General features: G+C 34.8%; 3 protein-coding genes across 5 annotated transcripts; 2 read left to right on the plus strand and 1 right to left on the minus strand.

Moving 5' to 3' along the window:
- Positions 1-1,062: 1,062 nt before the first annotated feature.
- LOC124446059 (lysosome membrane protein 2-like) lies at positions 1,063-12,249 on the plus strand. The gene is made up of 13 exons (XM_046996852.1): positions 1,063-1,379; positions 4,184-4,335; positions 5,495-5,642; positions 6,102-6,326; positions 6,938-7,029; positions 7,380-7,429; positions 7,973-8,042; positions 8,322-8,515; positions 9,100-9,215; positions 9,563-9,639; positions 10,082-10,139; positions 10,650-10,833; positions 11,579-12,249. The coding sequence occupies exons 1-13, from the start codon at positions 1,239-1,241 to the stop codon at positions 11,605-11,607; spliced, it is 1,536 nt and encodes a 511-aa protein (XP_046852808.1). The 5' UTR covers positions 1,063-1,238; the 3' UTR covers positions 11,608-12,249.
- A 1,291-nt stretch (positions 12,250-13,540) lies between these two features.
- On the plus strand, positions 13,541-18,893 carry LOC124446060. 3 transcript variants are annotated; one of them, XM_046996854.1, is made up of 9 exons: positions 13,889-14,045; positions 14,339-14,413; positions 14,495-14,591; positions 15,408-15,650; positions 16,309-16,527; positions 16,931-17,116; positions 17,487-17,514; positions 17,922-18,009; positions 18,568-18,893. In XM_046996854.1, the coding sequence occupies exons 3-9, from the start codon at positions 14,498-14,500 to the stop codon at positions 18,763-18,765; spliced, it is 1,056 nt and encodes a 351-aa protein (XP_046852810.1). In that variant the 5' UTR covers positions 13,889-14,045; positions 14,339-14,413; positions 14,495-14,497; the 3' UTR covers positions 18,766-18,893. The 3 variants fall into 3 exon arrangements, with proteins under 3 accessions (XP_046852809.1, XP_046852811.1, XP_046852810.1); XM_046996853.1 differs by lacking the exon at positions 14,339-14,413 and having other exon boundaries at positions 13,541-14,045; XM_046996855.1 differs by lacking the exon at positions 14,339-14,413 and having other exon boundaries at positions 13,541-14,045; positions 16,309-16,524.
- Positions 18,894-19,954: 1,061 nt separating this feature from the next.
- Positions 19,955-24,561, minus strand: LOC124445125 (anion exchange protein 2-like). Its single transcript, XM_046995833.1, has 5 exons — positions 24,300-24,561; positions 23,637-23,925; positions 22,410-22,806; positions 20,982-21,847; positions 19,955-20,897 (listed from the first exon to the last, which is right to left on the minus strand). The coding sequence occupies exons 1-5, from the start codon at positions 24,559-24,561 to the stop codon at positions 19,955-19,957; spliced, it is 2,757 nt and encodes a 918-aa protein (XP_046851789.1).
- Positions 24,562-24,796: the final 235 nt, after the last annotated feature.

Genomic DNA, 24,796 nt, shown 5'->3' on the forward strand with positions numbered 1-24,796 from the left:
GAAAGTAAAGAGGAATTTTTCATAGCTTGACTGTCCAATTTGACTCGCTATAGTTATATTAACAGCGTACCAAGCTTGAGATGAGTAATGGAAATAATCGAAAGTATAGTTTACCACTGTAAAACCTTTAACACTCAGTTCACATGAAAGTAGGAAGTATTCATGTTTGTAACTGCATGCTACAGTCAACATAAGCATCAACTCACTGTGATCACGAAAAGAAATAATTTAAAGTGGACTATAGTTGGCGAAATATATTTCTGTTTATGCTTTAACTCGACACATTTTCATTTTAAAAAAATGTTAAATCTATTGGTTTCTGTTTATGTTCGATGGCTTTCTATGGTTTTATTTCTCACAATTTCACGATCAGTAGCCAGCCACCCAGACAGCTTGGTCGTGTTATGTAACCAGTCCACTACAATGCTCGAAGGCCTGTTTCAAACATATCTTATTGATGATTTTATTTTCAAAATTTTCTGTATGTTATATCACAATTTAGTGACTTGATGGCACAGGTTGAAACAAATCAGTGGACGGTATTTACCTTAACAACTCAGTATTTACATATTTGGTCGGAAATTGCAACACACAAACATCTTATACGCTTGTGTTGAAATATTTGACGTGCCAATGATATATTACTGTTGGTTAAATATTTCGTTGTTCACTTATTGCAAAACAATTTTCAACATATAAATTATGATAATGTTCTGAAATTTAAATAGAAGGAACAAAATTGCCGGCTGCCTGCGCCACCGACATATGCGCACCGACAAGCCAACATGATGGATCATGAAAATAATGATCAGTAGCCGTGCCAGATGGCAAGGGGCCAATCTCAAAATTTTTATCATTTGTAGATACTTTCATTTCACTATTGTCCGCTAAGAAACAGGCTCTCTGACGAAATGCAAATGCAAAATAAACCAATTACCCAAAAAGAAACCACTTCTTTGCCTACCAATTGACTTCCTATTGTTTTGACCAGATGTCATTAGTACCACTGATGAAAACTACCGTTTCTAAGCACACCCACTACGGTCATTGTGAACTAATGAGATGGAAGGTTATGTAAATTACCCGTAGTTATATGTTTGTATTGAGCCAGTGTGAGACGATTCAGTATTGCAACACTTTGCGTTTGACATACAATAAGATGGAGATATTTAACATGTAGCTCTGACAATTATATACCATCACGACACCATTGTTCAGCGAAGTTTATTTGATTTGACATGGCTTGTGGTACACGATCTAAATGCTGCACAAACGTGCTTGTTCTTTTGACGTTTATCGCATTTAGCTTATTGATCGCTGGAATTATTGTGGCTGCTTTGGGGTCATTCACGACGCTTGTCGATGATGAAATAAAGAAGGTTTGCTAAAAAATTTGAAACGTGTACTAAGCTCTTCACTGCTTCGAGTCTTGAGGCTGTCATTCATTTTTTCCCCTGCTTCTTTAATTTTTGGTACGATTAATTTAACATGTATAACGATGACAAATGTCAAGAGAAAGTTAGAAAAGCGAAAACAGCAACAAATGCTTATAGAGCGGTTGACTTGAACAAAAGTTTGCCCTAGATCAATTTAGATACAAAGTCAGCTTGTACTGTACTCGATAAGCACTTCTCGGTTGAAAGAGTTTTTAAGCGTCAATTTTCACCAAAATTATACCGTGAGAATATTACTTTTGGCTTGTCGACGCATAACGTTTTTAAGAGGAAAAATTTAGTGAAATTTATAAACTTCGTTGTGTAAGCTAGTTGCTCGTTTGTGTAGAAAGAACCTCGATATAAATGTACAAAATCAACACCACAAACGAGCCATAGAGAAAGAAGAGTGTCAAGTTAATAACAACGCCTCCGCTATAAGCATTCTTTGATTCTTAAAATAAATTTTATGGTGCTTAATATGCATATGCTTAATAATTTCAGTTGTGTATGAAAATTTTTGTAAGTAGAACAAGGGTTGAAGATGCGGTGAAGTAAGCAGGAGACTAGTGAAAGTTTGTAAGTAAGTGGGATGAAGCTGTGGAAGTTAGTGAAGAGGCCAGTGAAAGTAGGTTTGCGGTAGATGGAAGTGGTGAATTTTCCATTTGTGCGAGAGATGTCAATGTCAAGAAATGATAGTTTTTGGTTTTGTTCGACTTCAGCTGTGAAAGTGATGTGCGGGTGTTGTCGGTTCAGATAGTCAAGAAAGAGAGGGACGTGATCGGAGGAATGAAAAAGTAAAAAACAGTCGTCAACGTAGCGTCGGCAAAGTAGTGGTTTGAATGAAGAAGGACATTGATTCAGCCAGGATTGTTCGTGATTCTTCTAACAATTCCTATGAACTCTCCATTCATGAGAGCCTTTTAAGCTTTCTCTTAACGTGCAAGGAAGTTCCATTCCACTTAACCTCTTTTAATTTCACTTTATTTTACTTCCTAACTTCCTATAATCCATTTGACACCGCCTCCTTTAGTAGTAATTTAACAACTTTTGTAATTATAATATCTTGTTAAATGAAGATATGATCTTCGCACTTTGCTGGACAATTTAAGCAATTGTCTCATGAACCTGAAAAATTCAGGTGACTCAACGGGATCACCGTTGAGTCACCTAAATTTATATCATATCATATCATATGTATATATAGTATATCATATCATATCATATCATATCATATGATATATCATATTACTTTTATATTAACCTTGTATCACCTATTATTTCACTCATACTGAAGATGGCATCGTGAGATGTCGAAACATGTCTATTTTCAAAAAACTTGTCGTTTATATTGAATGTGCATTGGCAATAGTGCTTTTACGAAATTATGGAAACATTAATTTTTATTACACGAATTCAATAAATAGTTCTTTCATTCGAACCTATGCTAAGTTGTGCCTTGTAAAAAAGACAATTTAAACAACACGGTTATGCATGACTAAAGAAGGACAACTACTGTTCAACTGTAGCTTTAAGTTTTAGTCCTGTCCGTGTGTGTCATATACAATAAATATCTTCATATTAAAAAGAAAACACATTTAAAAGTGAGATTGTTCGTTCAACGTAATATTTCATGTTAGAAGTGAAAATATGTACTAACATATAATATGAATAAGCTATACGTGGTTACACCAGCTGCAAAAGTGTTATTTGAGTAATTTGCCAATTTGATAAATGCGTCTAAAAGCTGAGCATGTTCAAACAAATACTGTAAAATGGCTGTGTTTTTTTTGTTAATTAATTTCCTGAGCAATTCATCACATCACAGAAATGACAGAATTCGAGCCTGTGTATATTTTTTTTAGTAATCGTAGTGTGTTTATCACTTTTCACTGGCGTTTCAAATGTTTTATTTTCTCGCACATTTTTAATTGGAATTCTTTTTGTTTTTAGGTATAAATTAATGACAGTCTCAATATATTTTCGCGCTTTCCGCAATCATGTCACCATCGTAACCATATTTATATATATTGTGCATGATCACAATATATAATATAGAAATATATAACTAAAACGCCATATAATAAATATGTAAATACCGATGCGTTATGAGTGGGCTTCTGATCGCTTTGTTTATAGTTTAAATATCCAACAAAAATGTTAACGCTGTCTGCCCTTTTTTTTTCTAAAATTCAGTGGACAGAATTTTTGCAGTAGTATATGAGTATTTTTTGTAGTCGTAGCAGTTCAGTTCGGGAATAGTTCATTTGTATTCAAAAATTATTCTTTCAAAAAATTTGATATTATCAATATAGCTAAACTAGCGTATGACTATAGAGTGTAGTTAAGCATACAGAAAAATGCATTTATTTTTTCAAACGAGGCAACTTCATGTGAAAACAGCGACTGAAAAAACTTGTCTTAATATAGCTACGAAATTTACAGCCTCTGCCTGGACCGGGTTTTCTTCAATGCGGGTTTTAAAAATGGATTGAAATATAAAAGTAGAAAGTTCTTTGACGTTAAATTACGAAAATGAAACTAAAATGATGAATTGCTATAATTCTAATAATCCAAAAAGTTAAAGTGATAATTGAAAAGTTAGTAAATATACAGTTACAAATACAAAGTTAATAAATATAAAAAGTTACATTGAGATGAGCCGAAATTACTACAGACAAAAAACTTAAATCTTTTGTGAAATGGTCCTCTGACTCAACTCACTCATTCTTCAATGTTAATTTTCACAGAATCTGCCACTAAAAGAAGGATCAACTAGTTTTGATAAATGGAAAGATTCTGATGGGGAACAGTTGATCAAATATTTTTTTTTCAACATTACGGATACAGGAAATTCAACTACCGTTCCTCGTCTAAAAGAATTTGGTCCCTACACATACAAGTAAGATTTTAAGTCATTGATACAATGATGTTCGATTCATATGTAGGTTTAAAAAGGAAATTTTTTTAGCTCTTTCATAAAATTGTCAAAATATCCATTGAAGGGCAAAATACCCACCAACGTTCTTGTGGTTTTCTTGTTACACCCAGTCATTCATAATAATGTCGGCGTGGGTGCCTAAATTGAGCCTCTAAATTAGTACTTGAGAATTTGTAAAGGAAAATTAAGACCATTAAGATTCAAACATCTTTTTGGCAAAGTCAGTGAGTTACTTTGCCATATTGGCCTGTGTTTCGCAATACGCTGTGAGAAATTAAAAAACATACTCTGAAGATGACTACTGCTAAGGTTGTCGAAATGTCAGTCAACAACAACAAAAACAGTCCTTCTCATGACTATACCAACCTGGACGATCGACATTTACAAACATGTAACGATAATAGATCAGTTTGTACGATTTCCTAGTAGATAGTTTTTCCCAGTGCTCTCACTGTTAAGGAATTATCCTTAAAAATAGGATTTTCTTAAGGTTTTAAGGATATGTTTTTATACTTTAAATTAACATACACTTTATGATATTTAATGTTTCTTTACAAATACAACGTTGACATACTTTAAAACAGCAAAAAAGGAGTAAAAACCATGAAAAAACACATTTTGGGCCTATGCGATCAAGCCTTGTAATAACTTTTACAATTTTAAGGAAATTAAAGCATTTTCTAAGGAACTAGGAAATTTGACTGTGAGAACACTGGTTTTTCCGTCAGAAAAAATGTCGTCGACAAATTTTTTGTGCGTTAAAGCTGTCTGTGGTAAAGTTGTGAAAGACACAAAGTTTTTTGCTCTTGCAAGTATAGAAAGCGGAAAATGTTTGAAAATCGGATACGCCAAAGATAATTTGTGCTCACTTTAATTCTCATATTTTTGTGCCAAATATTTTCTTTTGAAATTGTGCACGTACAAATTACTCTTTATTAAGCTCTTCTTTCAGTTTTTTTATCTATGCCGATATCTTTGAACCTGACACAATAAGTTCTATTTAATGTTCCAGCATATTAACTTGTAAATGAAAGTTTAAAGACGTTAAAAGCTTTAATATAAAACTGTTGTTCTATTATTACTTTATAAGGTTGTGAAATGTGTTTCTTTATTCTCTTAGAAAAACGGTGACAACAAATGTGACAAAGAGATTAGGTCAGACCTTGACATTCTTCACTATAACAAGGTATAACTTTGACAAATCGAGATCGTGTGCTGGTTGTGATCCCTTCAAAGATCGCTTCACAACAGTAAATTATCCGTTATTGGTAAGCCGTGCATAATTAATCGTATACGTTGATTGAATAATATGATGTATTCAATTATTATTTAAATTTTAATTATTGTATTAATTTATCTTGCTTCTTGCTTCTATTGGTTGTTAATCTTTTAATCCATTTCACTTCATTTATGTGATTATTTATTTTATTTGTAACGTGATTACAAATTGTCATTTCAACGACATAATTTAGTGTTCTTTTAAGCTATATACCTTGTGCATACTACGTAACATATGACAAGCAATAAAGTAGCCCTTTTAACGTATCTAAAATACTCTTAATAAAATTTTCTTCAATAGTGTTGTGCATACAGTTGCACATTTTGACAATCTTCAAATCAGACATACTCGAAATTTGACTTTTTTTATTACTTAAGTTGGAGATTTTCGTCTTTCATTGTGTTTAGGTTACAGCTAAAAGCAATTGTCATTTCAAATTTTTATGTAGGCACTTTTGAGAGGCGTTGGAGCTAGGCTGCAGTTACAGAATGCAAGTACTGCTCAAATAAGAGCTCTTCAAACAGCATCTTTGTTACAATCGACAGGAGTTGGTCTATTTCGAGAAAGATCGGTTCAAGAGTATCTTTGGGGATACAAAGATACAGCTTTAGGTACTGTGTTTCAACAACTCACCAGACAGCTCATTCCTGGAAATATCTTTCCCGGTGTGCAGGTAACCTAATATGAATTAAAAAATCTTTCACTTAAGAAATAAAAGATGTTTATTGTGTTTGCACGATTTTGTTAAAACCGAGGAGAACTTTGGGAGAACTCGAGAGCAGATTAGTGCAAGCCCGAGACCGAAGGTCGAGGGTTGCACATGCTCGAGAGCTCTCACAAACGTCTTCGAGGTTTGTATAAGCCAGTACGAACACGAAAAACATTGTTTATTTCATTTATAAAATGAAATAATGCGAAAAAGACAAAAATTTCAATTTTTCCTCTAAAATGTATTCATGATCGATTTGCGAATTCTCTTTTTCTGATTGATTGTTTTGATTGATTTGATTGGTTGAGCTTAAATGTGTTTTACACAGGCTAATGCAAACACGGCTCTAGACCAATCACTGCGCGCATTTTATTGTTTTTATTTTATAATTGTACATGCAAGAAACATGAGAATGAAACCATTCGTGAAAAAAATGGTGCTCGTATTTAGACAATTTTGTTTTGAGCGCTCTTTAATGATCTGCATTGTTGTGTGTTCAATCATGTCAGAGCTTTCATCCAAAGCTAAATCTTAACAAATATCATTGCAAACGGTAGTTTACTTTTCTTTTACAGTCAAACAATTCGGAGGGTTACGTAACAAAAATCCACACTGGAGAAAGTGATGTGAACAGGGTGACAGAAGTTCTAGAATGGCGAAACTACACGTCAGTGTAAACTGTTTTAACTGTTAATACATAAATTTATGTTCTATCCCGGTTAAGTTACACTGATAAATTAAAGCATTTTGTGAGATAGAGATTTCTGGAGATAGCTACCATTATCACTTTAAGTCTTCAACAGTTGTCAGTTCATTGTGTTAATCAATTGTTCTTCCGAAAGTTTGAATCTTCATATCTTGTCTAGATATAATTTATGCAGTTGCAATAAAAAATCATTTATCGTATAGCAATTAAAAAACAACAAGCATTCCTAATTGCTTTAAAATCAACTTTTTTGTATGAAGAATTGAAACCAACGAATCAAATTGATTATTTTTTTTTGTTTATTCTAAAAGGAAACTACCATTTTGGAACAGTGACTCTTCAAACATGATAAATGGAACGAGTAAGTTATTTATTCTGCTAGTAAAACAAATAAATAGCAAGTAGATCGATAGTTTGTGCGTGAGCAGAGACAGATCCATGGGCCATGCCTAGGCAAAATATATTAAAGTCGCTTTTAATTTCATATCAAAACACCTTTAGAAATTATAACAACGCCATTGGTTATAAAATTCGAAAGAATAAAATCCGATTAATCGCGATGGATTGTGGTTTATTTTGCCTAACGCTCTATTCACTTTTTGTGTTCGAGATAATTTTTTTGTATAAAAAACCTCGGCGAACTTAATGGGTATAACTAAGATAGCAGTCCATTAAGCATTTCAATCACCAATAAATTCATAGTGAATTTATATGAAATCAAGTTTAAACTTTCTTCCACGTCTGCGCCATTTGAACGATGCCAATGATCATTACATAAATGAGGCTAGGAACGAGGTGAGGAAGACTGGGAACTACTGGATCTAGTCCCAGACTTTTACTATCTAGCGCTTTCATTCACAAGAGAGGTAGTGCAACCCAGATGTTTATGTTCTTGTTTTTATAGATGGCAGAAGATTTAAACCGTTTCTCGAAAAGCATGACACGTTAAATGCGTTCATAAAGGAAATCTGCAGGTGATTATCAATCATGCATGATAGCAATCACGAAGAAAAATCTTCTGCTGAAGTTATGTGATATCGAAAACTTATATCATTGTTCGTTTCCCACATGCTCGCATTCCTACTATAGTAAGCAAGCTATTTTCCATCTACCCTATAACTATTTTAGAATCCTTTAATTGAAATGCTTTCTAATTTACTATTGTTACGGTTGAGTAAAAATACTGTGACAGTGGTGCCTCTTGATGGACATTTCACTTTTATAAAGTTTCTCGATACAATGTGCTTTTTAAGATCCTTGCGTATCAGTTATGATTCGAGTACATCAGTTCGGGATATCGATCTTTATCGCTACATTGTGAGGAAAGAAGAGCTCCTTAATGGTAATGTCAATCCAAACAACAAAGGTTTTTGTGTGACCGGTCCGACCAAAGCTTGTTTGCCCACTGGCTTGTTGGATGTCATGAACTGCAGGGGCGGCTCAACAGGTAAAGCACGTTTTTAATGTTGAAAATCGTTAAATCAACTTGAGTAAATTTTTTATTCTGTTTTTAGAATTGTATCGTAATTGTTATTCGTATGCATATTCGTGTTTATTCGGCTGATTTAAATAAATTACGTAGTTTTGTTCTTTCTTCGCATTATGTGAAAGTTATCTCACCTGCTAATCCAGGACAAGAGTAAAGAATTTCTAAGAGCTTTGTAAAACAAATAAGTGTCTCGAAACTAAGCGAAGGGGCTTTTGTCAATCATATAGTTTCTCACGTGAGGAAAGTCTAGAGAGTAGAGATATATTGCATATTTCAAAATGCCATTTCTGAAGAATTTTTCCTGAAATTTCCCTTTGAATGTTCAAAACATTACACGTATGCAAAATTACTTTTGAAATGTATGAAGAAGAAAATTAACTGTATTACCACCGAACTTCGTCTAACTCGTTAGATATTCTTTCACGAAAATGGTCATCGAGATTGTCGCAAAGCACTCGTTAGATTTTTTCACTAATTTTGTCATCCCACCTTAAACGAAAAGCTGTATCCAAGAATTTCAATTAATTTCCAATTCTTCAAAGGTACTCCATTCATTGCATCTACTCCACATTTCTATGATGGTGACCCCAAACTCTCCGAACTATTCGATTTGAAACCAGATAAAGAGAAACATGGTACCTATGTAGCGGTCGAACCAGTAAGTATATTGATGTGTAAATCAATAAATTTTAAATGATAAAGGTGGCTGGCGGTAGAGAGAACTTTTTGGGATTACGTCAATTTGAGATTGGAAAATCCATTGCACTGTCTAAGTCTTTGGAAAACATTGTTACGAGGGCATAAAGCTTACCAGGGCTTTCCAAGAAATGTTTCGACCATGTTTCCAAAATGTTTCCCAAGGTTGGCAAATTTTTAACTAATCGAAGGCAAACATTTTCTATCTCACGAGAAGAAAATCTTCCCTTCTGAAATATTTTTCTTTCAGCTAATGTTAGTGAAGCAAAGTTTCCAATGGCTTTAACTTGGAGACTTTTTTGTTTTTAGAATACTGGTATCACAATGCAAGGGCATCTTCGACTTCAGTTAAACTTCCCTGTTTCTAAAAGTCAAGACATACCAAGGTATACTTCACACAGAATGGATAGTGTTACCTTAATTGATGATAATGAAAACATGGCTTTTGGTCAATTTTTCCGAAACCTTGCAGTACATGGAACACTAAAGCCATGACGCATATTTCTGTAGACGTTAACTTTGTCAACTTGTGTTTGTAAACTGAGAGCCTCTTCAACCGAAACACTTTAACAGCTTTTTCAACTCATGCCAAAGTTTTTTTTTAAATGATTTTTGCTTGAAAGGATTGGGGTGAAATTTACGTACAAGTCAATTTTAGTCTTTTGATCGTGCTTTATTATCGTAGCGATAAATGGAACATACAAGATAGGATGTATTGCAATGGGCAGTGAAAATATATAGCTCTCCATACATACTCCTAAAACATGCAGAAAATGCATGATAGCATATGGCTAATTGATCTAAGGCTTGCATTTTTTTTACTTGCAGAATTCTTTTGAACAATGTCTCAGATATTCTATACATTCCAGTATTTTATACCGATGATGTAAGTATAAACGTTGTTACTTTAACCTGCACATGGGCTTTACCATTATCTAGCTGTTTGCTGTGTACGTTGCATGATAATTAACACGTATTGAAATGTTTTGAACTTTTCTCACGTGAAGGCAATTGGCAAATAGTCAGGTGATTGCTCGTCAAGGGAAAAATCTAGTTTTCTGTAGTAACCAATTCTGTGTCATTTTTCATTAATGTCTTTTTGTCGTTTTTTGCCATTGATTCATCACTCAGCTAGTTCAGAAAACTATTTTTTCCCCGGATACATTCGAAATAGATGTCAGAAGATTCTAATAAAAATCTATCCAAGTGGGAAGCTGTTGTTCATTGCGCAGGCAGAATCGATCATGTTTTAATTCAATTATTTATTATGAGTAAACGCTTCTATCGAAGAAACAAGCTTTGTAAATTTCATTTACAAACTACTATACGAAAGGTTGTTGTTTGCAATATCGTTATGGTAACTATAAAAACAGTGAAAAATATTTATCTACTACAGTTTGCCGAAATCAGCGAGGAGGATGCCGATGATTTTAAGACAAACGTTCTCCTTCCAAAACTCATCGCAGAAGCAATGCCGTACGTCATGATTGGACTTGGAGCACTACTGCTGCTCATTGCTGTTGTCATCTTAATCGTTTGTCGTTCCTCAAGAGCAGCGCAAGCAGAGTTAAGTGGAAGTGGTAAGTGCAAAGCTAACGAAATGAAATGTATTCCTCAAGTGTGAAAATCCTGGAACTGTGTAATAAAAAAGTGGAAATCATTACAAGACATGCAGGCGAAAAACTATGTGTAGAAAGCGAAATAGCATCTTATTTCTGAAGGCACCGATTAAGATATTTAGCTTTTACGCAGTATTCCTCAACTCATTTCACTTTGCTAACGTCCACGACGACTAAACTTATTCGTTGCTCGTACATGCATTGAAAAATAATTTCATATTCTCTCATTGACGCCCATGAAGCACTATGTAAGCTTGCTCAGTTAATCTAAACGATGGTAACTGCTTTTAAGAAAAAATTTTTGTATGGTTAACACTAAACGAAAATTTATCGAAATGACTATAAATTGATTTATTTTTACAAATTTTTTACAAGCCTAAAGCCAAACACAATATTTATGGTTTGTCTTACAATCAACAACAAACTGGGTGGATTAATTGTTAATTAGTGGAAGCATCTCCTTATGTCCCCTTATGTCCCCGAATGATATGTTGCCGTTTACATTTGTTTGATTGCGTAATTTTATTACAATTCTTACTGCGTTATGCCGACACGAATATTTACACTGTTAAACGGCAACAAAGAGAGAAAATTTGAATGTGATGTGCACTCCAACTTTAATCCTGAATTTAATTATTATAATTAAGTTTCCAATTGTAACTCATTCGTGATTCAAGTCGTCACACTGTATCATATTCTTTTCCAGGTGGAAAGGACAACTTTTCCATGAAATGATCCTGTACTCAAGTTAGTTTGTTTTAATAGTACAATTAAGAAAGCTTAAACTGTACCATTGTTAATGCATTGAGACAGATAAGCGGAGAACAGATTGAGTTACAGATAAATCATTAATCAAATTATCGTTTCCAAATTAAATTTAAATTGTATGAGTAGAATAACTATAAAACAAGGCTCCCTTTTACCTAGAGAAATCAATTCACTACTGAAACGGCCATGGCCGGGTACTTTTTATAGAAGCGTTATACAATCTACATGCGTGTACTATCTAAAAAGGCTGAAAATTCTATTAGCTGTGTTATTATATGCAATGTTGTGGCTAATAAAAGATGTTTACTGTGTTTGCAGATGATTATACAAACCGAGAACAAAGCCAGTGCAAACACGAAAAATATCTTTCATTTCTTTTATAAAATTACAATGATGCGAAATAGACAAATTTAAAACAAACGTTTTGATTTCTCCTTTAACACGTATTCATTGATTGATTGATTTTATTGTTTAGCTCAGATTGATTTACACAATGCTGCAAACACGGCTATAGACCAATCAGCGTACACGTTTCATTGCTTTTATTTCATAATTTGTAATACGATTTACTGATATCGAAGTTATTTAATAAATTCTATTTAAATAATACACTGGCATATATTTCATAAAATGAAAAGAATCGTAGCTATACGTATTGAAATGATAGGATTATATACACTTATCGACACTTGCCTGGCCAAATGGTCAAAGACAAAGATTAGTGATACACCTTTTCTCTGTCAATGCGTTTTCTTTCAGTGGCTCAGATATTGTCTGCTGCACGTTTCTAAAATATGTCAGGATTGAACTACTTGTAGGTTGTGGAACATATTAAACTGCAAAGACTTGATTTTTTGTCTGCCTCACACTTGAAGTGCTTACATACATTCTGTAGACTTTGAAGCGAAGGTAAAAATTTATTCTGTAACTTATAAAAAATTGTTGATTTAGTTAAATAGTTTATGAAAAGTGCAGATTCAACCATCGAAAAAACTACACAACGGTAAACCACTCTTTATATAGAATTGGTGTGAGGCTTGTTTGACGATCACGTTATTCTCATAGTAGCATTACTGAACATGGCGCAAATTCTTGTGGTATACTAGAAACCGCGTAAACGCAATTTAGTAAGCACATACCACAAACTAGCTATGAAATGATGCAATTTAGAAACTACGTAACACATACTACAAAACGCATACTTGTCAATCTAGCAACGAAATTAAGCAACTAATAAACCCTACACAATAAACGCAAAATTAATCAAATTAGTATTGAATTAATTACATGACATACAATTACAAGACTAAACGGGATACCAGCCGGGATACTGTCAAACTTAACAGAAAGATATACTAATATATAGCAACTACTATCATTTGTTTGGAACTATTTTAAGTAGACTGGATCATTCTGTAGTAGATTTAGACTTTTGCCTGTTCTCATATCCATCGAAGAATGCCCTCACAGAACTAGGACGTGTTCACACTCACCACCGATGTATTTCCATTTAAGGAAAAACTAAAGACTTAGGGGGACTTAAAGACTTTGGGGAATTTAAAGACTTAGGAGAACTTAGAGACTTTGGGGAATTTAAAGACTTAGGGGAACTTAGAGACTTTGGGGAATTTAAAGACTTAGGATGATTTAGGAATGCTTTAACACAAGGGGCTGAGGCCCAAGCCCGAGGTATTGCTGAATTACGTAGAGTTGAGGTACTGCTCTATCAACATTTTCAATCTTAGAAGATAGAATAAAGAATTTTTAGCTAGAAAATTGAATGTTGATTATGATATGAAAAGTACAGACAATCATTTTGGTCACTCTAACAATATGTATATTCTGTAGATCAGTGTGACGTACATCTCATCTTTTGCCTATTCAAGACAAATCAATCATAGGACAACTGGACAAGGCATTCGTAATTGGATTTTCATCTCGTGTGCCTTGTTGGCACTTGTTTCATCATCATGATTACATTCCTGTACAACATGCCCTTTCTCGTTTTACTAAGAGGCTAAAAGACGCAATAACTGAATGACGCAAATCATTGTATGAACACTTTAGGGGTCGGACATTTCAATTCTGTCGATTTTTTTTTTGTTTTGCGAGGAGCTGCTTTTTAGTTATACCCAGTAAATATACAATATTTCATACTTTCAAACCATTTTGATGCAAACGAACAACTTTTTGGGAAATAAATGCAATTCAAGTATTCAACACAGGTCAATAGTTAACAGTCAAAGTTCAACGGAGAGAAATAGGAAGTGAAAGCACGATGAGTTATGAGACGAAAATGTAAATAAATAACATCATACAATACTGCCATTGATTTCCGCAGTATACTTTTTACAATATCCATTCATCGAACTACCGTTTGACATCCGAACATAGAACTTCAAAAGGTAAGTCCTATCATACAATATTCAATGTATTATCATACCGCCATGAAAATTCCACGTATGGATCTCGATATATGTATTATACCGAAGTAAAATGAACTTGTCACTGGCCCACTGCCAGTGTCCAGTATAGTGAAATAAAGCAGTTCATTCGAGGAGTTTGCATAAGGTCTCATTCAGTTCAATTTTTACCCGTGTTCTACAAAGGTTTAAATGTCTAAAAATTTAACGGTGGTATATATATAAGGATCTTGCCAGTCTTCGTCTTAAAAAACTCGTCCTGTGCATTTATACAGATACTTATCAAGCACTAACGACTCACGAGTTCAAAGTGCAATTAAAATATACATGCATCGTGTTGGCTATTCAAGGTTTGTGAGAAGAAAACGAAAGCTTTAGTTGACGGAAAGTGACAGATATTAACTTTACTAACCTAATTCTTCTTTATTTAGAAAATGAAATTTAAGCAGTGTGCTTTTATTAACGTTGTCATTATCGTGGACATTTTGATCTTTGGCTCGAAAGCTTGCAACAGTCGAACGCCACAACGTAAGCTAAGAAGCCGTGATTTTGAAAAGCGGATGACTGTAAAACTGAATTAGTTCTTTCGCTAAATCTACAGTGTGTTTCCTATATAAGAAATCGTCTTTTATTGGAACATGATCAATGCATATCACATGTGTATAAAAAACTGCAAATACCATAAATTTGTATGCACGAGACCATACAAAAACATAATTAAGCATTTCAATAGCTTTGCAACTAATTACGCTTCTGGAATTTGAAAATATGTTTCCACGTACAGTACTATCAAAATGAGCACATGAATAAGGATAGCGCCCCAAAATCGAACCCGGGGGTTGGAGGCCTACGACTTATATTTACTAAATTTTCTATGTCTTACTTTGCTTCTAGTTGAAATATATAAATGTTAGCTGCCATGAACTCTTTTCAGGAAAGGTTTCCAGTACAGTTATACAAAACGCTAGAAAGTACGATATTTTAGGATCTACCTAAACCTGTGTAACGCATTTTTAAATCTCCAAAGCGTAATAATTTGTACAGCCATTTAAATTCTAACTCTAATATACGTATAATCTCCCGTCCCGAATACGAATTATGGTATTTGCAGTTTTTTTTTGATACACCCCGTGTGCAGATAGCTGACAATACTCATGTGCACCTGTGGACTTAGCATTGTTATAAATATTGAAAAATCATCACACTATACGTCAATGACTCATGTCTAATCATTATTCATACATCCTGTATATCTGTATATATATATATATATATATATATATATTGATATTTAAACTTGTTAGGAACAGTGCTCGTATCAGCTGTTACTGATTACTATTGTAGAAAAGTCATCTCGTCCACCTACTACAAAAAGAACCAATACAATGACGTCAAATCGTTATTCAACGACACCCGGTTCAGATAGCGTCACAAAACCATCTGCAGGATCCCGTCCCACCTTATCCAGTTCTAGTAAATTTGTTCCAAGCACAACAGGTGCAACGACAACATTATACAATCTCTGTATATCCACATCAATGGAGAATCTAACAATTGACTTCATAGAAAAACAACTAGAAATTCTAGGTGAGCTTCGCTATGTTTTCATCTTGACTCCAATTGTTTACACGCTGCTCTGTTCGAATGGTAAATGAAACGTCTATCTTTTTTTGGCTATGCAATACATTAATTTCCATATGATTTATTGATGTCTATTGCTTTGTTTGGCACCCGCGTTGAATGGTAGATAGGCTTACAGGTTCATTCAACATTGACATTTAACGCCATTTAAAACGAATGTCTCAAGTGTTTTAGCGAATGAATTACAACGGCATATTAACCGCGAATCAAAATTCATCAAATTTAGTACTTGACTGTTAACACTTTCATTACAATTGCAAGGTATATATAATTACGGTGCACATAAGCTTGCTGACGAATGACAATGAGATAATTGCAAAAAAGTTGCACATTTAGGTGTAAGATACTGCAAAACAGAAAGCTAGCGTAGTCACTGCGAGAAGTAGAACCTGATTCCTGTTGCAGCAAAGTTTAGTGCATCTTGTCTAATGTCTTCAACGACTTAAATGTTCACATCGAGACACACGAGATTGCTTTAAAAAAGCATTGAAAGATTCACAAGTTATGTAACTAACAGGTTTCCTTCTCGGGACTGAACCCCATTCTCGTATTTGATTTTCTTCTATGAAACATCAACTTGTTGTATTTTAAAAATTCCTTTCAGGAAAAGGTGATATTCTGAAAAACCTGCTATTAAAAGTTAGCACCGAAGAAGCAAAAGTTTTTATCAAAGTCCTTGGATCGGATGGCAACACTTGTTCAGCAGGATATTTAATCAAAATAAACAATAATAAAGACTATCACTACCACCTTCACAAACTTAATGATTCGTCAACAAAGCAATTTTGCGAAAGTGCAAGAACCTGCATGAATTATTCAGGTAGTAAGTTTGTATGCTGCTCTCATATCGTAACAAATAGCCTGCGTTGATTTCCTGATGTTATTTCGATAAGATTCCTTTTTGAGAAATGTGATAGATATTCAACAGATTTCTATGATTTTCACCAGATCCAACATGTAGCTATCATTATTTGTAGTGCCTCTTGAAGTTATATCCGAATTGACGTTAATGTTGTGCTCATTGATGTTGAGTTCAAACAATCATCCTGTTTGATGTAATCATTAGAATTTGCATGGCATACAGATTCAGCTGCTTAACACATGTCTTGCCCAATTTCGACTGTACTGAACTATGTATATAGTGATTACATATACCACTCTATCGTCCTAGATTGAATGGTATATGAATCAACGATTGATGCAAGCCATGTTTCTCTTTTTTCTAGTCGTAGCCAGGATGAAAAATCTATCACCACCAACAAAAAGCAGCACCGACAAACCACTAGAAAATACTCCTGCTCCGCGAAAAGGATCTAGTGGCGCTTCAACAATAACAATCGTTATACCGATTGTTGTTGCAGCTGTTGTCATCATTGCTGTAGCGATAATACTAGGATTTTGGTACAAAAAACGTATGGGAAGATAATGTATACATGCACGTTTTCAAATCAGTCTAAACTACCCTTGCTTCAATCACCAATTTTCATGTAGTGCTTGAAAATTTTGTACAGACTTGAAAAATCCGTTTAGTTGGTTGAAGTACCTTAAAAATCTCATATTAGTTACACGTAAACTATATATCTAAAATATTACATCCATGAATTGAATGTGTGCATGATATTTTTTTCATAATTCTTCATTGTATAGCAACCATTACATTCTGCAAGAATGTTGCGCCTTGCTTGTGTGACAGAGATTGGTTTAGTCTTAAGCTTGCGTAATAATCTTATCTCTGCATGTGTGATAAAAGCTAATTACAAATTAAACTTCTTTATGTTTTAGGTGGAGCCTTCAGAAATCAAAAGCCAACGTAAGTATTATGCTTGTTTATAATCTCTTTGGTCAAAGGGCTATAGTCCAGATTGTTATACAGGTTTTATGTTCAGTCTGTTTACATACAGCTGACTGTATAGGAATACATCAACATATATAACTCTACTAACTGCACCTCAGTGGCGTAGACAGCCGGAAAATTTGGTCCCTCTGTGGAAATTTTTTTTTGTGTTCACCTACTGCAAAAAATATATTTCTAGAGAAAGTAAATAATGATAAAGCTTAAAGTTTACACAGCAGGATCAAAACTTGTGGGAGATAGCTACACCACAGCTTTATCTCCCTCTGCTATCTTGCTTTTCATAATCTTAAATGATAGCATATCCGTTGTCACGCCACACGATATCTCATTAACTGACATGATGTATTTATGGATAATGACAGAAAAACCACTGCTGAGCACTTTGCTGGTCCTGTTAATGGTGATGTCTACACCGTTGCCAATCCAACCAACGTGAAATTTGTCAAAAAAGTAAGATCCTAAATTTGTAATATTCTTATCGTCGGTATTGACGTATCTTCGTACATATAAAAGCATTTCGACTGACATAAACGTGGAATATTTTAGGTAAAAATATGAACAAGTGAGGTGATACTCATCGGATAAATTAATTATTTACAAATTATTAGAGATTAGGGACAGGATGTGGGTAATACAGGCATCCGTAGTGAGGACATAGGAAATATTGAAAATAGTATTAAAATGTTGGACTTGTTTGTGGAGGTCAGGTTTGTGCTTGCCAAGGTATAGGGTTTCTTTGAGTTTGTGAGAGAATGGAATTTTGGCTATGTCTAGGAAAGTGAAGAAGTATAAAGTGTATTGGATGTGCATTCCGGATATTGTAGATATTTGTAAATGTTTGAGTTTTTCATTTGAAAAATATTCATAGACTGTTTGTTGCAACAACCGACGTATGGTGCGAAATGCCTATAAAGCAAAGTCGGAAAATAGTTCCCAAAATATGGCTGTCACGACGGACCAAACATGTGCCCTTCCTAAAATAATCCAAACTGTATCGATTTGTTTTAGGAAAAGGAGACAGACTTGGTTTACACGGAACTTTCTCATGAGCGCTCTGAAAACGGTAAGAAGGATATTTCTAAAGAAGACAATGCGGAATATTCAGATATAACACATGTCCTCAAAGCTGGAGAAGAGACGTATCAAAATGTCGCTCATAAAATGGAGGACGGTGATTCGTATTCCAATGTGAAATTGATTAAGTGATAAGTTTGGTTTGCCGGATTGAAACGTATGTTTTTTATCGATTTTTTTATTGAATTCAAACGATAAATTTATATTTCTGTTAAGACAAATAAAAAATGTGCTTATTGTGTTTTACTGATCAAGTAGAATTTTGGCTCGTGGAAGTATTGCAATTTTTATGTGGAAGTATCGTTCCATTCAGTGTAAGGAACTTGGTGATATAATAATTCCGTGTTCTTGAAAGTTAAGTATGTGAAATTGATTGCTATAGCGTATAGGACTGACATATTAGTAAGAGACTGGACTAGGGGATCAATCTCTCATATTTTAGGTGTTTGGTTATTGTGAGGTTAAAAATGATATTTAGTAAATTTACTTTCAAACCTGAAAAAATATCTAAATCATATATGGCATGCTTTTTTCTCAATTGTACACAGAAAGTTTTAGTGCCAATTTGAATAACTAGTACTAATTGAAATATTGAATTTATTTTCATTGAAAGAACTCTCACTTGAAAACATGAAAACATGCAGCTATACTTTATTAATTGTGTAACTTGTAGCCTAGCTGTTTTAACAATCATCGAAGGTCAGCTTGAGTTTAACACGGGAAGTGCAAAAATCTACATTTCTTTTTCTAATGCTAAAAATTTGAAACTTCAAACTTGAAACAAAATTGAGGTAAGTTTTGTCCCAGATACATCCAAATGGAATCATCCATTATCCCTCGTAGGTTACCCTCATGGCAGGAATCCAGCATCAGCCCTGCTTCCTTTGTGTCCATCTTTGTGTCTACTTTTATGTCTATCTTTGTGTCTACCTTTATGTCTATCTTTGTGTCTACCTTTATGTCTATCTTTGTGCCTACCTTTATTTATGTCTACTTTTGTGTTAACCTTTGTGTCTACTTTTGTGTTAATCCTTTGTGTCTACTTTTGTGTTTACCTTTGTGTCTCCTTTGTGTCTACATTTGTGTCTATCTTAGTGTCTACTTTTAAATCTACCTTTTTTTCTATTTTTTTGTATACCTTTTTACAAAGAGAAGGGACGAAGAAGAATTGTGTTTCCTTACGAAATATAAGATTTGTTGGTTTTTATTTTCACATGATTTCTTGTATATACATTATGCCAGAGACTTGCCCGATATTTTAATTTTTCATTATAAAATATCGTTTATGAAGACTTTGGCAGCTATTTAAGACCAAATTTCATCAGATAGGTACATGTACGGCTTCAAATTCGTCGTATTCGTCCTCATTCATCTCTTCAGCATCATTATCCAGCAACTCTAGTTCCCCCTCTGTAAACCAAGCTGCGAGAGACTTGCGTAAAGGAATCAAACATAGCACAAAGAAAGGAAATGAGGGAGCGATAATGGTGAGCTTTACAACAATTATGATGCTCACGCACACGACCTGAATTATGGTAAATATATGCATCTTTTTTGTGCTTACTTTCAATACGTAAGAGACATCTGGATGATAGTGTCCTGGCATAAACAACATTTTTATGCGTTCTAGGAGTTGAATATGAGAAACCGAACAGATCCCGAGATAAAGCAAAACACCCGCTAAAACTGCTATCGGAATTTCCCGTAGAGCCGGTGCAAGAAAAGCGGAAAACAAGACAAGTATATGTATCACAACGTTTGTGACTCTTTGTTCTTTGACTTCTTCAAGGACAGGTCTCTCGCCAGGCGCCTGATTGCTATTGAAAACCATGAGGGCGTGTAGGTGAGACATTGTGTGAATGGGGGACGCACAAAGCCAAGGAAAGCCGAGAAACGAACACAAGCACACAATAATGCTAACTACGATAAGGTCGAGATTATATCCAGCACCTTTTTTGAGTTTAAATTCTTTCTTGTCAAGAATCAACGCAGTCAACTCTACTTCCATAAAAATCAGGATGCTCACCAATATTGCGGGTATAATGGCTACAGTTATGGTGAGAGCATCCATGTTTTCACCCATAGGATTTACGAACCACCTGTCTTTCCATTTCGTACCAACACCTTCTGGTATCACAAGCTGTGAAACTGTCGTTTCTTTGTCAAGGTTATAGTAGGCAACCATGGAAAGGATTGCTATCAGCACGCCAAAATCACTAATAATCCTTCGGATTAAATGGCCAAAGAAGTGAGAGTGCCGAAATCTTAAATGAAGACAAGCAATCAATCGTTACTTGAACATACATGCTTAATTGAAGAATTGAGCACCCACAGCTAAGCATGCTTACCTTCGAAACATATAAGATATTATAAATGTTCCCAGAACCAGGAGTACAGCAAGATGACCTGAAGAAGAGGGCGAGCTTGTCTTGGTCGTCGACGTTTTTGTAGCGTTTGCTATCGTCCCGTTTGCTGACAATGGATGTTTGTATTCATCGATAACTATTTCTATGGCGTCGTACATAAAGGTGTACGCTATGATGGTGGCAAATATTTCTTCAGTAAACCGCGTGAAATAACGAACGAGAAAGCATCCCTCGAATGCAACGATGAGAAAGCAAATGAACATCACCCAAATTCCTATCCACGCCCGTAAAGGTAGGTAGTCGACATTCAGATTTTTAGAGAGCTCGTAGATACTCTTCTCAAACACGATGAGGGGACCAGTAAATGAAATAATAGTAAGTGGTTGACCACCTAACAACGCAAAAATGATCCCGAACAAACCCGTCGCCAGTATTGTCTCGGATGCGTCAATCTTTCCTCCGGTCTTTTTGCTAATAATTCCGCCGAATGTGATCGCTGGCGCAAGAGAAGCGATGTAAACAAACACGATTGCGGCGAGACATTGTACATTGAACGCGTCTGTAAAGTCGCTGAGATAGTGGGGAAGTCGGCGTTTTACATCGCGCACAAGACCACCAAAAAGCACACCAGTTCGTGCCAATGGATCTCCTTTCGCATCTTGCAACTGGTGCATGCCTACCTGCGTTGCCAAGCTGTGTTTGCGTCGACGATTTTCAAACAACTTCTGACTCTGACGCTCCAGAATGGGAATAGTCTGCATCAACACCTGACGACCCCATTCACCGGGAGGTATGACGACACAGCAATCAAAAAAGTCGTCCATTGTTTTTAAAAGAGTTTCGCGTTCCTGTAATATCAAATGTTCAAGGTTGCTACAAAACATATTTGATTTGAATTACCAACAATTACTATTAAAATTTTATGTAATGATACACATAACAGGATTTTTTTAATCAGGAGATCGCTGAGCAAGGGTGTAGATTAGTACAACCCCCTGAACACCGCACATAATGTTCATTAAACTCTTACACGGTTGATTGTCGTTGGTATTTTGAACAAAAGCGGTCGGTAAAAAGCTCTTAATGCATTCACTTGTGGTCGGTGATGTCAGTCATTCACCTTTTAATTTCTCAATTTCTGAAATTCGTGAAGAGATTTTGTTGGTAAAATGAAGTATTTATAAAATAAGATCCCCTAATCTGAATGCCCTCGGTACTGATTAATGTCATTTGTTTCTAACTTAAACGGACATGAAGTGGTTAAAATGAGCAAATTGCAAAGAATGTATTACTTCTTGAGAAATCGATTAATATTTGAAAACCCGGACTGAAACGGTGGAAAACATACCCAGAGTTTAAAACTGGTAGGATTAAAATCTAACATTAATAACAAAACGATCACGTTGGTACCTCGAAGTCATAAGCCACAGACAGAAAATCTTTGTTGGACATCATGGCTGCAAGTGCACGGCCAATTTCGTGATAACTATTCCTGCCAATGTTGCAATAACTTTTTCTGCAATCTTGTGGTCCCATGAAGATGAAAATAAAACGCACTGGAATATTAACATCGATTAGATTACCCAGAAAGCAACTTTCCTCGAGGCGAGCAAATACTGAGATTGGTTGCCTCAAGAAATTTGCTGAGCCCACAAGAACGACAGTTGATTCGGATTTTTCAGGATTTTTGAATTGTGGAGAGCTCTTACTGCCTTTTCCAGGTCCATATGCATCATGGGCAGTGTTGTTATCTTTTGATGAATTAAAACAATTGTTGTGACAAACTTGGAAACCTGACCATGGACATCTTGAATAGAAAATTAAGACGGTCCTGTATGCTACAACTTAGTAAAATAGTTGACTAATTAATCAGTAGTTCCGGCAACGGAACGATTTATAAAAGTATATCTCTTGAGTTATATCTCAAGAGATATAAAATCACAATATATACATAATATATACAAAATATATAACAAAATATATGACGTTATGTTTTATGTATATAATTTATATCTCAAGAGATATAAATTATGTATATATTTATGTATATATAAAATCGCTCCAACAACCTTTGGAGCGATTTAGTCGTCCCTAAAATAAGACCTTGCTGGTATGCATGACTTGGCACATGTTGTGAACTATGAAAAAATGGAAAGTAAAACTGCTGAAGCAATATAAATAGTCAATTTAGACACAATGAGAAAGCCAAGAGAGCGGAGTCAAAGAGTTTTGGTTTGAAAATTGACTTTTTCAAGAGAATTTGTTCACGTCATAGATCACAGACTATTGTAATATATTTTGAACTTGAAACTGCTGAAACAAAAAGCGTAAGTTTTCAGTTTTCTATGAAAAGGAAACTTGCAAACAGATATATTTCTGAGATTGTTGCAACACAAGGGAAGCTGTACTCAAAATTCCACTGCCTTGCAGCTTTGCTATAGATAAAGATACAAATACAAATCACCTCACAAAACTCGTGACCAAAATATTTATGCTTGTATACATAAGAAATATAAGGTCGCACTGTACAAATATCTGCTTGAAAATTTTTTCAAAAAAAAATAAAATAAATAAAACGTTGAGTTGATGTGCAAAATCAGATATCTGCTAAAATAAAATTACAAAGTCAAAGCAAACCTGGATTTTTGTCCAGAATCCTTTCTGAGCAGTGTCAGTTCTTTATCCTCCTCTTCTAAAGCATGAACCGCAAAATGTCGAGCGAGGCGACGGGACTGTGAGGACGTTCGATTCTTCAGACGATGATTTAATAGAAGTAGATCCATTAAATGGTCGCGATGTTCTTCATCAAGATCACCACAGCACACGAGCTCGTCTATCATCGCATTCACGATCCCCGACATATCTCTCTCGGCGAGGTTCGTCAATATCGGACATTTTTTCAGAATGTCACGAACATCCTGCAGACCTTCAATATAAATTAACGTAAATGGTTTCACATCCCGGCGTTTCTTAAGAGAAGTTGGGAGAGAGTTGAGAAACGATTTAGATGCACAAAGTTCGTCAGTTTTCGAATGAAATATTTTCGAATTAAACGAACATCGTTTTATTTTTTTTATTTTTCAAAGAGATTTTACAAAGGCAGATTTTCATTGGAATATGCAGTATCAAATGCGTCTGAAGCCAAAATTGCAAAACTTTATGTAATTATCTGCTGCTTATTATGAGTCAGTAGCTATAGCCAACTCGACATTTGCTAACTGTTTCTGTGTTTCACATGAGTGAGATAATATTTAAGCCAAAACAGTACAACATACTATACTACTTGTTATAAGAAATAACCTTGCAAAGACAAACACGATACATGCGGCTTGCTCCAACGATCTGATTCAAACGTCTCTTCTAGTTTGACCCATCTCGCAGTCTTTTCCCATTGGGCCTTGTCTCTTGTTAGATGAACAAGCTCTTCAAGCTCCACAAAGCCATTTGGACGCGCCATGTGCGTTATTGCCGTAGTGGTTTTCACGGCATTGCCGTGCGTCTTTTCACGCGAATGGCTTGTGACGTCATTAATTTTACGACCGAAATTAAGACGCCTGCGCATGCTGCTAGTTACATGATGTGTCAATTCTATTACATGAAACGAAAATCAATTGTCAAAAAAATCCGGACAAACTTGTAGCCAAGGACTGGTGTATTGCTAAACAATGCGATAAAAATGTTATTTTTCGAATTTAATATTCAAGTTCAACCAAGCCTTATTTTTTTGTCATGCTAGGCAACTGCTCATGCAAGACAACAAGAAACAGTACTTAAATGAAGATATGATCTTCGCACTT

The sequence above is a fragment of the Xenia sp. Carnegie-2017 genome, unplaced genomic scaffold (genome assembly GCF_021976095.1).
Source record: "Xenia sp. Carnegie-2017 unplaced genomic scaffold, XeniaSp_v1 HiC_scaffold_22, whole genome shotgun sequence".
In the NCBI taxonomy this organism is placed as follows: domain Eukaryota; kingdom Metazoa; phylum Cnidaria; class Anthozoa; order Malacalcyonacea; family Xeniidae; genus Xenia; species Xenia sp. Carnegie-2017.